Here is a 17,307-nt window from a genome sequence, read left to right as displayed (position 1 = left end):
CCCTCCCCAAGACTGAGCGCTAGCATTAAAAACCTGACTCTGTTCTGCAAAGGGGCACCCCAGGATGTGATCACACAGGTTGCCGCAGCCTGCCGCGCAGGACAGGGAGGCGGGTTGCGAGGACCCCGGCGGGACGTGAGACGTGATGGGGGCTTGAGGCGAAGCAGTGGGGATGGAGGGAACAGGAACACACGCACGCGACCCGTATGGCATTCGATGCGGAGGAGGAGGGGTGGGTGCTGATAACTGTGCGCGGGGCGGGGTGCAGGCCAGGGTGGAGGCCGCGTGTCAGACCCGGACCTCTCAGCTGAGCGTTCGGCACCCACCCGTGAGGTGGCCGAGGCGCGAGCCCCTCCCACCCCTTTAACAGGGACACTCCCCTTTAAGGCGGGCGCCCGCGCGCACCCGGCCCCGCCCTTCGGGGGCGCGCGCGGCGGCCGCGGCGCCGGCTCGGCCGGGAGCGCACGTGCCGGCGCCGGGCGGAGGAGAGGGAGGCGGGAGCGGGGCCGAGGGAGGAGGGGAGGCGCCGGGGGCGCGCGCGCGCGCGCTGGGCGCTGCTGGGCTGCGGCGGCGGCGGCGGCGGCGGCGGCGGCGGTTACTATGGCGGAGTCGGCCAGAGCCTCCTCCTTCTTCCCCCTTGTCGTTCTCCTGCTTGCCGGCAGCGGCGGGTCCGGGCCCCGGGGAATCCAGGGTGAGTCCCGGGCCGGGGGGCGGAGGCCGGGATGGAGAGAGCCGGGCGAGGGCGAGGCCTCGAGCCGCGGCCCCTGGCTACAGCGCGCCCCCTCCCCACGCGCACAATATGGCCGGGTGGGGGGCGCGGAGGAGTCGGGGTGACCCGCGGTCGGCGTCCCCAGACCTCCAAGGCGCGGCTGCCCCGCTGGGACCGAGCTCACGCGGGGCCCCTGGGGACCCGAGCCGTCTTCCAGGCGGAACTGGATTCGGGGAGCTCTCAGGGTCGCACTCCCAGCACCCCCTTGTTCCATAGTGGGGAGTGCGAGCTCCCTTCCCTGAGATTCGGAGGTCCGTGCTTCTGCCATTCAGCATGTCCAGGGGCGGGGGGTCTTCATTCCCTCCCTCCAGATGCTCTTGAGGGGCGCCTTTTCTCCCGCCAAGATTGAGGGGTTCAGGCGATGGGTATTTGCTTCTCTGAGGTATCCTGATGTTGCGAGCCCTTGCGCACCTCAGATGACAGGGGAAGGGGTCTCTAACCTTTCCTTCAGGACATTTGGGGTGTCTCTTTCCTTCCCTCTGCTTCCTCCCTAATGTTCTGGGAAAGGGAGTCACATTTCCCCTTCGCGCAGCCCCTTTGAGTTCAATGGGGCAGAACCCCCCCACATACACATGCCCTGTGGAAGCTGTTTGGAGGAAGCAAGACCAATAGGCCCCTAAACGTTTTGGAGCTTGGCTTTGGAATCTCTCTAACCCTAGGAAACCTGGTTCCAGAACGGTTAATCTGCATCTAGGTGTATTTGCTTTCCACCTCGCTTCCCCCACCCCACCCCAGGGGGCCCATTCAGTTAATCACTTTGTGGATGCCTTTCAGGTGAAATCCTAGAACCTCCCTCCAACCCCCAAGATTATTTAAAGATCCCACCACTGGACCGACTTCCCGGCCCTTGGTCAGTACTTATTTACCTTCCCACACGATCCCTTTTTCCAGCCCTGCCCCCCACGCACTCCCCCACCCTCACACACCCCTTACCTTCCAGCCCCCACAGCCTTCTGCTCTCTGACACCACCCCCACCCTTCTCACTATAGAGGTGGGTACCTCTCTGTGGGACACTCGACTGGGTGTGTTGTTTATGAGGTTTTGGGGGTTAAGAAGAGCACATGAAACCCTAAAATATTTAGGAGACTCGTCTGAAATGTGTCTTGGCATTGGGGGAGAAGATGAAGGTTATATTTGGCAGTTATATTGAAGTGATTATTGACCCACAGATGGATCTGGGAGAGACATCAGGATTGTATTCGCTCCCGATGTACAAAGCCTGGGCTATGACTTCTCAGCAGCCCCTAACCTTCCAGCTATGGGAGATCAAGTGTGTGTTCTGTGGCTCTCCTCTCCACTAAAAATAATGATTCTCAGGTGGGTTCAGGCTTCTTTAATAAACCAGACAAACAAGAAAAGACATCATCCTACTTTGGAGTCTCAAAAACAAGTTCATTATCTCCAGCTTTGATATTTGTTCCCAGTGGTGTAGCCTGTGCAGTGGGGTCTTTGTTCACTGGCTAATGCTTCTGTTAAGCACCTCGTGTGTGTTCCTGGGTCTTGCTGCTCTGTGCATGGGTAATATGCCGTGGGGTCTGATAAACATGTGAAGGTCTACGAACAGGGACTGACAGTTGGGGTAAGATCGTGCTTTTCGTGAATAATGTCTGCTGGGCCTTATTATGGGCCATGTTTTTGGAATGTGTAACATAATGTTATTTCTCTAGTAGGATAGTAAATAAGGAGACTCAGCCGTCAGGTTTGTCATTTCTATGTGTCTGAATAAATCTTTACATTCTTTCCATAGAATTTTTTATACTGTCCCTCATACAGTTAGGTTTTTAAGCAGCTATTTCCCTGTTGATTGGGTGTAGTGTCTGGGGTTTTTCTTGTGGTGAGCCTAGTTAAGAATGTTTAATTGGTAATCCAGCTGGTTCTGAATAGGGCAGAGTTCATTTTTTGTAACCTTCCTAAAATGGATGTTTGTTAGGGTGAGGATGGGTGGGCATAATAGGGAGTTAGTTTCTTTTTTTGGTAAATTGGAAATTAGGTTGTGTGTCCAGCAAACATTCTCGAAGGCCTTTAAACTTCTTGGCCAGACGCTACAGTTTTTTCCGGGACACATGTAGTTGCCAATAGTGCATGCTACAGAGACCACTGTTGCAAAAGGCTTAAAGTAAAACGTCAGTTCTGGGAAAATAGAGGCTGTGGGATTAACAAGAAGTTGATTGCTTTCCTCCCCTGAGCTTCCTCTCTGTACTCCCCTAGGTGAGCTGAAGGAATGGCTGAGCCAGGCAACTCTGATAGCTGGTACTTGGACATGACATGAGGGCAGTAAGGGATAGGTGTTCTGTTAGTGCATTAGCTGCAGCTTAGTAAAAGGCCAGTGACAAGGAGAATGAGTGCCATGTTATAAGCATCCATTTGATAAATACAACTAACTGGTTTTAAGGTCTCACTTTGGGATTTTCACATCAGTATTTAAAAATGTAAAGTTGCATTAGTTAGTAGTGGGAGAACATGGCATAAATTTCTTAAGACAAAAGGAACAAGGGAGACGTTTGAGGTTCTGAAAGGAACATTTTAGATTTCTGTGAACAGACTTAAAAATATAATTTTAGGCCAAGTCTTATAATTTTGTTGATTGGACATGGATTTGAAGTACAGTAAAAGTGAACTCTTGTAGAGAGAAAGAGAATCTCTGGTTGATTTTGTTAAAAGAGCTCCTGGAACAGATGTGATTAAAACATAATAAAATGGCCACTCTGGTTAAAGGTTGGAGCCAGATGGAAGGAGGAAGCCAGATCTCAGCCCCAGAACTTTGCTCCCTTACAGGTTGTCCTTGAACAAGTCACTTGCTTAACCTTTCTGTGACTGCCTCAGTTTTCCCTCTGTACAGTAAGGAAATAGCCTTTGTAGTTCTTACTGGGACATTTGTGAGACTAACTTACTGATAGCCAGTTGGCTGGGAGGTATTTTTAGACACAGTTTCTGACTTCAGGGAACAAGCAATGTTGGGTTACTTTTTATCTTATGGAATGGAATAACATACTCTTGGGATTGATAGAAGCACCACAGGCCACAGTGTGGTTAATTTCTTCTGATTTGTGCATTTTTTTGTAGACCGTTTCAGATTTCCTCAAGTTAATTTCTGTCTTTTGACAGGCTCTTACATCGTAGACCGGGCAGCGTACCTGTGCTAATCAAAGACAGTCTGGAGGGAGTGACCTGCTTTAGGTTTTATTGGTTTGGCAACGTTTTAATTCTTACGCAACTCTGAGTATGTTTATGGCACTATGTAAATGTTACATAAGAACATGGAGGCTGAGAGGTGGCTGGAATGGTGCCTGTGAACACAGGAAGGTTAGACTGAGGACTTCATCCGAAAGGACCTTGGGAATCTGCAATCAGCACAGGAAGAAACTGCACTTCATTTTCCTCTAAAAACCTTTTTAGATGATTGTGTCTTTCAGGTGGACTGCCATGTTATAAATAGGTTTATTCTCCACCGGTGAGCTAATTGTAACCTTGCTACCAAAATATGAATCAGTAAGTGAGGAGCCGAGGAGCCGTGCTGCTGCTTTCGGCATGTCCTGTCGAAGTTGCTTGTTGCATTTTGGAACAGGAGTTGAATTGCGTTGCAGTCTGCTCTCATAATAACTCAGGAGTACAGGGTGTTGAGGTGGAATGGAATTCTCAGTTCATGGTGCTTTAGATCTTCTTTATTTTTGAAGGTTAAATTAGAATACCAAAGTGGTTCTTCTGTTTTAATTTCGAAATCCTTATTGTTTACTGTTCAATTTTTGCTTGGGGCAGCGGTGAACATTAATTCTGGAATCCCGCCTCTTTGTCTTGAATTCTTGTGTTATTTGTCTGTTACAGTAGGAGTTGATGTAAGAGGGTCTTATCTCATTTTCCTTTCTGTGTTTATGAAAAGGAAATCCTAGAGTCCTCTTTCTCATCCACCCCTCTGACGCTGGAAGTGCTGCTAGCATCCGTAGCCCATCAGTTCTGCCCGGACTGGGAATGCTGAAGCCTTTGAAGGAATGGGCTCCTCAGACCCGCAGTCTGACCGGCATTTCTCCCCCTCGGTAGATGCCGCCTCTCGTGGCCAGGTTCAGATACCTACCTACCTGCTCCCAGCTTTTGCTCTCAGTGTCTCTTGCACATGTGGCTTGACCTGAGCTTGGCTCCTGGAGGTACCATCCCTGCTCCTGCCTAGTCTCTCTGCCTGCCGGCTTCTCCATCAAGGATAAATGTAACACCAAGCAGAAATACTATTTCAGAGTGTATCTCTCTTGCCCTTACTCAGTAGAGCTGCCAGCATTTGGTTGAGCCGTGGAGTTTGTGTCCCAGACCATCTGACCTGCTGTCTGGGTTTTGGAGACAGTGCCACCTCAGGCAGCTCTGGGGATCTTTTCAGTTTCTTTCTTCTCTCTCCACTTCATCCTAAGCCTGCATTTGTCTTACTAAATATTTTGATTTTAACATAATGAAAGTAACTGCCCTTCCCTTTAAAGTGTCAATCACCCCTGATATTTGTACAATTGCATGTAGGAGATTTCTCTAATCATTAGGTTGGGTATGTGCCTGGAATGGTTCTTGGCTTGGGGAAATAACCCTGAGAGAATGAGATGGGCAAAAATCCCTAAGTCCCTAACTGTCATGGAACTTAGAGTAGCAGTGGCTCAGACTGAAGATAAGTAAACACAATTCCCAGTCTTAAATGCTCTAGAGAAAATAAAACAGAATGATGTGCTACAGTGTGCTGAGAGCTAACATTTCACATCTCTCTCAACTTCATTGTTTCATCTGTAAAATGAGGCTAATATAGTCAAGTGTCACTATTCGTGGTACTTATGGTCTATAAAGTTGCCTGGAACACTGGATTAGCAAATACTGAACCACTGCTCCTAGGGGAAAGATGGGGTTAGGTTCCTGTGAGCCAGTGGTCACCACCTTTTCATTGACAGATCAGTACATAACCCTGCTATGTGTGTGTTTCTGGTTAAAGACACCTTACTTAATATATATTGTTGCTTAATTAGCCTTGAACTTAAGGCCAACAGCACTATCGTGCAAGCCTGAATGACACTTACCTGATAACATGTATTTTACTCTGCAAGGCACATCGCTGTCTCTTTGAGCTTGGGAATATTGGAGAGCATTTTAGCGCTATTCTTAGGGGCCATTTTATTTTATTTTATTTTTGAAGATTCTATTTACTTGACAGAGAGACAGTGAGAGTGAGCACAGGGGGAGTGGGAGAGGGGGAAGCAGGCCTCCTGCTGAGCAGGGAGCTGGATGCAGGGCTTGATCCCAGGACCATGACCAGAGCTGAAGGCAGATGCTCAACGCCTGAGCCACCCAGGGGCCCGTCAGGGGCCATTTTGAACAGCAAAATTTACACCCACCAACAGGCAAGTGTAAAAAAAGTGAGGAGCATGGCACAGAGTATGCTATGAAAAGAACACATACTTACAGTATGAAAGCTGAAACGAGGAGGCAGAGCATTGTCCCCTTGTTCACCATCAGCGGGGGACATGTGCATTGGGGACTAACATTTTTTACCACTCTGCACATGGCCTGTGAATGACCATGAGAGTATTGATTTTGGCGTTACAGATAAACTTTAATGAAAATGGAATCTGTGAAAAATGAGGATCACCTGTATTTTGTTAAAGCCATACAGATCATTGTGGCAGGGATAAAATTATATGGAATTCCAAGGATTCCTAAATCGTTTCACTGAACCAGAATTTGAATATAGAGAGAGGTCCCATTTCTAGCCTGTAAATATAGTTACCTGAAGTAAATATATATAGGTATGTATGTATGTATAGTGGTGTTAGTGATATATAGATGTGTAGTGATCTAAGTAGATATATAGTGATCTAAAGATTCCTTTAACACATATTTATTGAGCACCTACTATGTGCCAGGTGCTGTCATAGGTGCTAGAGATAGATACAACAGTAGGCAAAAGGACATCAAATGCCTTCCTTCGTGAAGCTTACTTTCTGGCAGGTGAAATAGGCAATAAATAAAATATAAGGTGATTCTTTCTACCACCATCCACCCTCTGCTCCCTCCCCCCAAGAGTTCCTCCTGCCTTTGGATTATACCACCTTCCAATTATTAAACACCAATCTAGGCATGCCTTGGAGGGATTTTGCAGATGTGATTAAGGTCCCAAATCAGTCCGTCTTCAGCTAAGGGGATAGACCTAACTAGGTAGCTCTTTGAAAGCAGTTTTCACAGCTGATTGCAGAAGAGGAAGTCCGAAATGCTTCAGCTGGTTTGGAAGAAGTAAATATCCATGTGTGACCTGCCCATGGGGGCCACATGGCTAGAACTGTGGGCCAGCTCTGAGAGCTGAGAGTGGTCCCTGGCTGTCAGCAAGGAGGCAAAAGGGGACCTCAGGCCTCCATCCACAAGGTAGTGGAGTTTGCCAACAACCAGAGAGCTTGAAAGAGGTCCGAGCCTTGGAGGAGAAGGCAGCCCTGGCCAGCACCAGTCACACTGGGCCTGGACTTCTGACCTATAGAAACTGAGATAGTAAATAAGTGGTGTTTTTTAAAGTGAGTGAAGGTGAGTGTGTGTGTGTGTGTGTGTGTGTGTGTGTTGGCTCAGATATGTGAGGAGAAGGAAAGCAAGAAGGGAACTAACTACCCAAAATAGGCTCAGGGAGACTTGAGACCTGGTACCCAGCCATGCCATTGATGGACCTTGCATGTGAAAAGTCCTTTGACTACATATGGCCTTCACCTACTGCCAGTTCCCTTTTCCTAGATAGTTGTGAGTGAGTGAAGAAGAGAGACTGTGGGTACTTTGGAGATAAGTTTTTTAGGTAGTTACAGTGTTTGAGCTGAGGAATCTGAACTGAAGTGTATCTTTTTTTAAGTAGTCATGGTAAACCTGCCTTGCCCTAGATCTTCATGTGTTGTCTTGGTGTACATTTGTATATTACATTTTATAATTGTGGTCCATAAGATTGAATTGTATTCATTTCTAACATCCAGGAGCAAGCTGAATGGTGAGAGAGATACTGAGGAAAAAGTCTGTCCCTGCCCTTAAGAAGTTTACACAGAGGGGCGCCTGGGTGGCTCAGTGGGTTAAAGCCTCTGTCTTCGGCTCAGGTCATGATCTCAGGGTCCTGGGATCAAGCCCCGCATCGGGCTCTCTGCTCAGCAAGGAGTCTGCTTCCCCCCCTCCCCCGCCTGCCTCTCTGCCTGCTTATGATCTCTCTCTCTCTGTCAAATAAATAAATAATCTTTAAAAAAAAAAAAGTTTAGGGCGCCTGGGTGGCTCAGTGGGTTAAGCCTCTGCCTTCGCCTCAGGTCATGATCTCAGGGTTCTGGGATCAAGTCCCACATCAGGCTCTCTGCTCCTCAGGGGGCCTGCTTCCTCCTCTCTCTCTCTGCCTGCCTCTCTGCCTACTTGTGATCTCTGTCTGTCAAATAAATAAATAAAATCTTAAAAAAAAAAAAAGTTTACACACAAACGGACTTTTCTTCTTTTTGCTGAAACAACCACAAGACTAGGAAGAGTTTAGACCCTTCTTCATGCAGTGGATGACAGTAGTAATAAAGGCATCTAAACGCTTACTAAATACTCAGGTATGATGCCAAGGGCAGTTATTCTCTGCAGTTGCTTTGAGCAGTCTTATCCCCATTTTACAGATGAAGTACTGGGGCACGGTGAGGTTCAGTGGTGGGCTCGACGTCTGTCAGACTCCCAAAGCATGTGCTGTAAATCCTGTACTCTACCATATCCTGTGAGGACTGTGAAAGTAATTTTCTAACCAGCCTGTTTCTAGGCTCCCACTTGTCGTCCTTGTCGTCCGTTGTGTTGCTGGATTTAACGTTGAAGGGTATGCCCTGCGTCTCATGATTCCAGTGCTTTCATTTGGCCTCCAGGATCAACCCCAGACCCCTTAGCCTGGCATCATGTTGCGTCTGATCTGGTCTCGTCTCCCTTACCATCCTTGTCTCTGGCTGGGACCTTGCATCTGTCCGTTCACCATGGACCTAATATGCCTTGTGTTTTGCTTGGCCTCAGCCTTGTCTTAGCCAAAGTGACCATCCTCCAGTGTGGGACCATCTTTGTCCTCTTGCCTTCCCCAGGTCCATGGTTCTGTCCTCTCTGCTCTTCTCTTTGGTCCATCTGCTCCTCCCACTCTCCCAGCCTCTGCCCCCTAAAAATGGATGCTCAGAACTGGCTTATTCTTTCTATGGCTTTGTCCTGTCACAGAGCCTTGCACATTTTAAGTACTTAATAAGTTGTTTAATTAAATTCATTCAGTTCTTTTCCATCCTCCCAGCAATATCCCAGGTAAGTAGTTCTAGTTCTGTCCTGCTGTACTTTCAGTCTCTCCTCTATATGGAGTTTTTAATCCTTGTCACTCAAAATGCTACAAACATTTGTGAGTTACTTGGAACATGATAAGCTCTCTTCCTACCTCACCGCTTTCATCTTTGTTTTATTCTACCACCTACCCATTTTATTCCAGCCAAATGCACTTGATCTCAGCCTCATTAGTTTTATTCTCAGCCCTGGCTGATTTTTTTCTCCTTCATTGTCCCAGTTGCCTGAAACCATTCCTATTCCTCTTCTCACTCAAAACTGTGACGTACACTGTCTCTTCTCCACTCATCCATAGGATGGTAAATAGGTCAGGAAGCAAATATAAAATACCACTCATAAACATCCTCCCCTGCCCTAATGAGCCACAAATATGTCTGTTTAAATACAACAAAGAGAGAAAGCAGAATGATTTTACATGTTCATTATAAACTGTAAGTAAAGGAGAAATACCAAGTTACTCCTAGATAGTCTGAATATGACTGCTGAGTCCATACACTTAGGTCCTGGGAACACTGGGCACCCTCTGTAGTAAGGCACCACTCATTCCAGTTTTGCCTTGACATTCTCCCGGGCAGCAGGTGGGCCCTTGCTAAGATATTCAGGTACTTACAGTCAGCCATAAATTAAGTTGCAATGACAGGTCTCCTTAGCATAAACATCAAACGTCTCTTTTGAGTGAGAACAAAGCTTTCATTCTCTAGACCTGAGGCTTAAGGGTGAACTTGTTTAAACAGCTCTCTGGGGTTGGGTTTGTCTCCAAGTAGAATGTCAGAAAGGCAGTTGGTAGAATAGATAGTGTGGAGCTGGCTTTTCAAACACCTTTCTCTTATGCAAACCCCATTCCAAGACCTTTTCCCAGATTGGAATTAAATACCAAGCTTATCAAGTGTTTTATTGTTAAGTCTCTGGGTTTTTTCCCTCCTCATACAAACAGCTTCCTTTATTAAGTCACTTACATGTTTTTCATAAGTGTGTTTTACCAGTACATTCTTTGGTTTTTTAGGTACCACCCAACTACACATGTAAAACTTGACTTTATTTTGGCTTTTGGATACTTGAGAGGTTTGGTTTGGTTTGGTTTTAATGTATTTTTAAGATATTTTTTAAAAATCTAATTTTGATTATTGTGAAGGGTGAAAATGTAACTTGGGTCGTTTTTTTTTTAACCGACTAGTAGCATCTGATTGCTTTACTTCGTTCGATATTACGTGATGTTTCTACTTAGGTTAGAGGTTTGGCTCCTGGCACATTGTCAGTTTCCAGTTACTGTCCCCCCTCACCCCTATCAGGGGAACCAAACATGACCTCTGTTTTGTAACAGTTTAGTGGCAGACACCTCCCATTTTTTAACCTGATTCAGGATTTTCCTAAACATTTTGATAACTGTCTAGATCAGTAGTTACCTTTTTTCTTTGTCTTTTTAAAGCAGTGCAACTCTTTAAAGAATACAAAAGTAGAGGGGCACCTAGGTGGCTTAGTCAGTTGAGCATCTGCTTTCAGCTCGGGTCATGATCCCAGAGTCCGGGGATCGAGCCCCACTACGGGCTTAGCGGGGAGCCTGCTTCTTCTCCTCCCTGCTAGTGATCTCTCTCTCAAATAAATAAATTAAAATCTTAAAAAAAAAAAAAAGAATAAACAGTAGAAACATATGTATAGCAGATAAAAGCCACTCTGACAGAGCCCCCTTCCCTCTCCAGTTACTAGGCTGAGATGTATTAAACCCAGTGCTATCTACCAGGCACTGTGCTAGACACCAGTGAGAAAATGGCAAAGCAGCACAGGGCAGTGGCTCCCCCCTTGTAAGCTTAAAGATTCCTGGGACATCTTGGAGAGCATGGGGATTCAGTAAGAATACAGTCTGAAGAACGTTAGACCTCCAGGGTTTTTTCCCCCCATGTATGTATGTATGTATGTATGTATGTATGTAATCTCTGCACCCAACCTGGGGCTCAGACTCATGACCCCGAGATCAAGAGTCATGTGCTCGACCAACTGAGCCAGGCATCCAGAGGGTTGTTTTTTTTTTTTCCCTATGCATGTGTGAGGTGTTTAAATGTTTTTGTTTCATAATTGATATTATATTATACATACTGTTTTTGAAAGATGTGGTATTTTTAAAATTGTGGTAAAACACAGATAACAGAAAATTTACCATTTTAGCCATTTTAAAATGGACAGTTCAAAAAAAAAAAATGGACAGTTCAGTGGTGTTAAACACCTTCATAATGTTATCACCACTGTCTGGTTCTAGAACTTTTTCTTTACCCCAGAAGAAACCTGGTAACCCATTAAGCAGTAACTTCCCATCCTCCCTTCCACTCTACTACCCAGCTCCTGACAACCACTAATGTGTTTTCTGGATATTTAATATAAGTGGAATCATACAGTATGTGGCTGCTTTCACTTACACAGTGTTTTTAGGGGCACCTGGGTGGCTCAGTCATTAAGCGTCTGCCTTTGGCTCAGCTCATGATTCCAGGGTCCTGGGATCCAGCCCCTCATCAGGCTCCCTGCTTGGCGGGAAGCCAGCTTCTCCCTCTCCCACTCGCCCTGCTTGTGTTCCCTTCTCACTGTGTCTCTCTGTCAAATAAATAAAATCTTAAAAAAAAAAAAAAAGATCATGTTTTCAAAGTTCATTCATATTGTAGTGTGTATCAATAGTTTATTCATTTTTATGGCCAAATAATACTCCATTGTATGAATATACCACATTTTGTTTTTCCGTTCATTATTTGGTAGACATTTGGTTTGTTTCTACCTTTTGACTATATAAATAGTACTATTATGAACATTCATGTACAAGTTTTTTTTTGAACACTTGTTTTCAGTCTTTTGAATGTATACCTAAAATGGAATTGTTGGGTAATATGGTAATTCAACATTCAGTTTATGGAGGATCCATCAACTATGTTTTGCAGCAGCAAAACATTTTATGATCAGTGGTGTACTAGCAATGTATGAGGGTTCCTGTTTCTCCGAGTCTTCACTAACGCTGGGTATTTTTCTTTTTCTTTTTCTTATGAACTTCCTAGTGGGTGTGAAGTGGTGTCTCATTGTGGTTTTGATTTGACTCTGCATTTAAAATTCATTTGCATTTGAGATAATGTTGGGCATTTTTTCATGTGCTTGTTGGTCATTTGTGTATCTTTTTTGGAGAAATGTCTGTTCAAGACCTTTGCCCATTTTTAATTGTTTTCTGTTGTTATGAGTTCTTTATGTATTCTGAGTACTAGGCCATTATTAGATATATGGCTTGCAGATAGTCTCTTCTATTCTTTGTATTCTCTCGATACTGTCCACTGAGGCATGGAAAGTTTTAATTTTGTTGAAGACCAGTTTATTTTTCTTTTGTCCCTTGTGCTTTTGGTATGCTATCTAAGATACCATTGCTAAATCCAAAGTCATAAAGCTTTACTCCTATTTTCTAATTTGAAGTTTTAAAATATAAGTTATAACTTGTATATTTAGGCTGTTGATCCATTTTGAGTTAATTTTTACATGTGGTGTGAAGTAAGGGTCAACTTCATTCTTTCACATCTGCATATCCAGTTGTCTAGGACCATTTGTTGAAAACTAGGCCTTCCCCTCCGAACAGTCTAGAAATTCTTGTCAAAAATCAGTCGATCAGAAATGTATAGGTTGGTTTCTGGAATCATTTCTGTTGCATTGATTTATGTGTCTGTGTTTAATGCCAGTACCACCCTGTTTTGATTGCTGTAGCTTTGTAGTAAGTTTTGAAATCAGGAAGTGTGAGTCGTCCAACTTTGTTCTTTTTTTTTTTCCAAAAGATCATTTTGGCTCTTCCGACTCAGAGTTGAAGTCTTTATTCTATCCTAAGGAAGCTGTAGAGGGTTTGGATAAGGTCCAAGGAAGACTAATTAAAATAATCATGCCTTGTAATAGGCTATTCTTATCAGTTTGGCCTATCTGATGGAGGCTGTCATCTGGAAGGAGGAGGGCTGAGAGGCAGAAGTTGTGAAGGGGAAGGGCTGCGCAAGCTGGTTTGGGCAGTTCATTGTGGATACTGCAGACTTAGAAGGTGGCCCAGTGAGCTTTGGAAGAGGCAGGTTTAGCGTACCTGAACAGGACGGTGCCCCATTCTGGTACAAAATCAGTGAAGCTTTATAGCCCCAACGGGCGATTAATGTAAGCTACAAGTCATAAATACTGTAGCTTTAAGATGTTTTAGAACATTTGTGGGTCTTTATCTACCAGGACAGATGTGGATGTTTTGTGGTTTGCCTCTTACCTTCCAAGGTTGGGCCACCACCCTGTGCTGTCCCATACCCGATCCCCTGGAGATGTGGTCTGGGACAGAATAGTGGTCTGAGTGGCCAGGAGCTTATGCCTGTATGGTGGCTCTTGGGAATTCCCATGAGCCACACCCTTGCTAAGTGTCCTCCCAGTGGGTCAGAGAGAGAGAGGACCCAGCCCCAGTGCCCTACCTGTAGTGGGGTTGTCCTTGCTGAGACCTAGCCGCCTCAGTGCCTCCATAAAGTGCAGCTAGACAGATGCTGTCCAAGTTGGGACTTGTTGGTCTTCCTCGAAACACAGACTCTCTCGTGAATCAATTTTGCATCTTTATCCTACCACAGACCGCCTTCTGATCCTATTTTGGAGCCACATTCAAATCCTGCTTAGGTGGTTTGTTTTTAGTTAAGGTTTAACTGACTTGTTAATAACAAAATGCTGTGCTAGTGAGAAATTTGTTCTGGCCCCCTTTTTTTAGTGGGGGGAGGGGCTGAGAATCCTAAGCAGACTCCACACCCCCAGCAGGGAGCCTGACGCGATGCTCCATCCCACAACCCCGAGATCTTGACCTGAGCCGAAATCAATAGTTGGGCGCTTAAACAACTGAGCCACCAAGGTGCCTCCTCATTCTGACCACTTTTTAACTTGGTTGTGTCTCGAGTGATTTTGTTACTCCTCTGTGATTGGTTTTCCAAATTGTGTTATTTCTACTACATAACTCCTTGGTTGTGGAATACAGAGAGTTTTAGGTATATATATATATTGTGTGTGTGTGTGTGTGTGTTTGTAGACTGATTTAACCTGATGAGTCACTATGAAGTAGATTATAAAGGGCTGTTAGCATTCATTAGTCCAGATTTAACTTTTCAAAGAAATTGGGGTTAGGTTTCTGATTTAGTGAACTAGTACATTTACAGTAAATTCAGATGTTTTTATAACTTTATTACTTATTTTGATAAATGAATATTAACAGAAGACTAGCCCTAACGTCTATCTTTAAAGTTCAGGAGAAAGCGTTTAAAATTTAAAGCAGAACTTCCCAGTGTTGGATCAGTGATCCAAACAACGTGAATTTAAAAACAAACTGGATTCAGATTTCAGCTGGAGGATTTTAGAGGTCATTTAGTTCGTTGCCTTCTTTTTGATTAATTGTGAGGAATATGAGGTTCAGAGAGTTGAAGTGACTTGCCCAGTGCCACACGGCTAGTTCCTGGAAGAGCTGAGGCTAGCATAGCAGTTTCTTGCTGCGCTTGCTGTGGTCTTACTGTAACTTGCCACTTCCTAATTAGTGGTTAAAGAGACGTTGTATGTGTGCATGCCTGAATGTGTGTCTGTTTATGTTTGAGTCTTACATTTAGAGGAGAGAGTAAAGTTGATTGAGCACCTACTTGCCGAGCTCTTTTTAAAATGTATTATTTCGTATGGTTCTTGCATAGTCCTGTAAAGCAATTATTAACAGTCCCACTTTACAGATTAGGAAACCAGGGTGCAACTTTACAGATTAGGAAACCAGGGTGCAGGAAGGCTACTAACTTGCGCAAGGTCATGTGATTGGTGTTAGAGCTGGTATTTGAGCCTTGGGTCTTTCTGACCTACTCCTGCCATCATAACCCTGCTGTAGCTCAAGTGGTAAGTAACTGAAGCCTTTTCAGGGGTGTGGGCAGTGGTGATGGTTATCTTAAAGATATATCTGTTTCAGACTTCTCCCTCACTCTGTAAAATATATAGAGGTACCCAGATGTGTGCAGAGAGAGTCCTTCTCCGAACACTCATAGCACTTAGCGGATGTTTGGCTAATCTTCATACCATCTCTGTAAGATAAATGGTATTTTCTGGTTAGGCGGCTGAGGCCCAGATAGATTCAGGGACTTGCCTAATTCCTTATCACAAACCCACATGGCCCTGCTCCCAGTTCCGTTCTTCATCCCGTCTCACATAGATTTCACCACTTTTGTTCTTTCCTGTCTTACACCAAGATTGTTTAAGTACTTCCCAAAAATAATGAGCCACGTGTGGGTGTGTTCGTTCTCCAGAATGAATCATTGTGAAAGAGGCCATGAACCAACGAAGGGAGAATAAGTATCTGGAATCAGAGACTCTCAGCTCTCCTGTCTGCTAATTGACAGACTCTGAAGTGAAGCTTTTTTTTTTTTTTTTTTTTTGCCTTCTTAAAAGGCGGCTACGGGTCTGGCCTGTGTGTCCCACTGTGCTCAGAATAGCCCTCTTGGAGTTGTTCGTTTTCCCTTCTTGTTTCCCAAAATAGCCCCAGTGCTGTTCTCTTTGCTGGATGTCAGGGCACATGTACTGAGAGGTGTGTGCTCCACGGGGAACCCCTTTGTGCCTCCATGTCCTCCCTGACACAGAGGGGAGGGGCGTCAGCTTCCTTGGATGGCCGGTCAGGACTCCAGTGTGAGTAAAAGGTTTGGCTCGAGTATTAAGAAGGATGCAGAAGTAAATTTAAGTTAGCAAGAAGAATAAAAGAGGGAGCAAAAAGAGGTATTTGGGGGAAAATGAGGAGGTTTCTTCGTCTTTCTTGTGTCTAAAAAGGGTTGGAATCGAAGTTTAGGAAGAACTTATTTTTAAAAATTGCTTTTATGATTTGGATTCTAGTCTAAAGGGACCTGCTTTAAACTTCCTGCCCTTAAAATAGAACACTATCCTCACCCTTCAGCAGGTAGCTGCGTGTTTTGGAATTTCTCCCAGAAGAAAGGGCTCTGATCAAAGGCCTTACGTGAAGCCCCGCAGCGGCCGCGTACCTGTCAGTGTGCGCTCCCCTTTGTTTCTGGGCGTGGGAATGGCCAGGGATTGCATCATTTATAGAGCCTGAGGAAGGGGGCTTGGGCACAGAGATATTTAGAATCTGTCTTTGGAACAGAAAAGCCGAGAGATGCCTTCCAGTGTCTTGCAGGAAGAGACAAAGATAGACTGTTTACAGCCTGAAGGGGTGAGTTACAACAGGCTAGGTTTTCATGGGATTGGTCATAAACGTCTCTTCTCTAGGGGGCTTGGTTTGAATATATTCCCACTTGGTATCCAGATAGTAGTCAATGAGTGTCCAGTGTGGGACTTGGGTGGGCTGCCCCCTCCATTCCTTATGGGCGAATGCTTCATTCAGCACCGAGTCCCAGCCTAAGTGTCCCAGCCGCGCTCCTGCCCGTTCTGAGAGGTCAGGGCTGGGTTAGGCTCATGGGAGACAGTGTTGGGGAGAACCAACTGCTGCTGTCTGTGCTATTCTTGTTAGATGGATAAATAAAGGATTTCAGATTCCAGGGCTGCTGAACTGGCTTTCAGAGGCGCCAAATTCATTTACACTAATTTCCTGTCAATAGTGCAAACTTATGTATAAAACACCCAGCAGAACTCATTAGTCCCAGATATGATTGCACACACTGCCTATTTGGGGGGGGCACACGTGTGTGTGTGTAAAATATATTTACATATATTTATATATTTTATATATGTGTATATATTTTACATACATATATAAGATTTTCAAGTGATATCCAGGGACCTTCCAGAGTAGGTTTAATTTTGAACACTTTTTATGCATCGGCTCATTTGATCCTCCCAATAACTCTGTGAGGTAAGCATTAATATTATCCTCGTCGGAGGTTATTCTTTTCGCCCCTCGTGAGAGGTGCACCTGCCATGGACCAAAGGGAGAAGAAGGATATTGGACTAGTGGGCAGGAAGCTTTTCATGGGAAGTGATGGTCAGGCTGAATCTTAAAGGATTTGTGAGAAGTAGCCAGGAAAAAAAGCACTGCAGCAAAAGAATGTGTGAGAGCATGCTGCATTCAGAAAACTGTGGGCCTGCCTGGTGCCGGAGAAAGGGGATGGAATGATGAGCCACCATCAAGTGAGGCAGCCTGTGTGGCTTTGGATGGAGGATGTAGGGTTGGGGCAGGAGGTGGTGTCCTGTCTTCTCCAAGGGGTAGGTGCCTTCCTCTCATCCTCAGGGATCTATATTTAAAGGAAAA

At 45.1% G+C, this 17,307-nt stretch overlaps 1 protein-coding gene across 3 annotated transcripts in view; it reads left to right on the top strand.

Moving 5' to 3' along the window:
• The first annotated feature begins 546 nt into the window (after nt 1-546).
• The window catches only part of ACVR1B (activin A receptor type 1B), a 33,362-nt gene continuing 16,601 nt past the window's right edge, over nt 547-17,307 (top strand). Inside the window, exons 1-2 of one of the 3 annotated variants that reach the window (XM_032876739.1) lie at nt 592-691; nt 1,940-2,087. Coding sequence is in view for 2 of the 3 variants with exons in the window: in XM_032876740.1 (XP_032732631.1) it covers nt 601-691 (91 nt within the window). In the remaining variant the exon portion in view is untranslated. Of the gene's footprint in view, nt 692-1,939; nt 2,088-17,307 lie in introns of all 3 variants that reach the window. The other 2 variants (XM_032876740.1, XM_032876738.1) reach the window with 2 other exon arrangements.

The sequence above is a fragment of the Lontra canadensis genome, unplaced genomic scaffold (assembly GCF_010015895.1).
Source record: "Lontra canadensis isolate GAN:19392208 unplaced genomic scaffold, GSC_riverotter_1.0 scaffold59, whole genome shotgun sequence".
NCBI classification, from domain to species: Eukaryota; Metazoa; Chordata; class Mammalia; order Carnivora; family Mustelidae; genus Lontra; species Lontra canadensis.
This window is presented reverse-complemented; position numbering and strand designations above follow the sequence as displayed.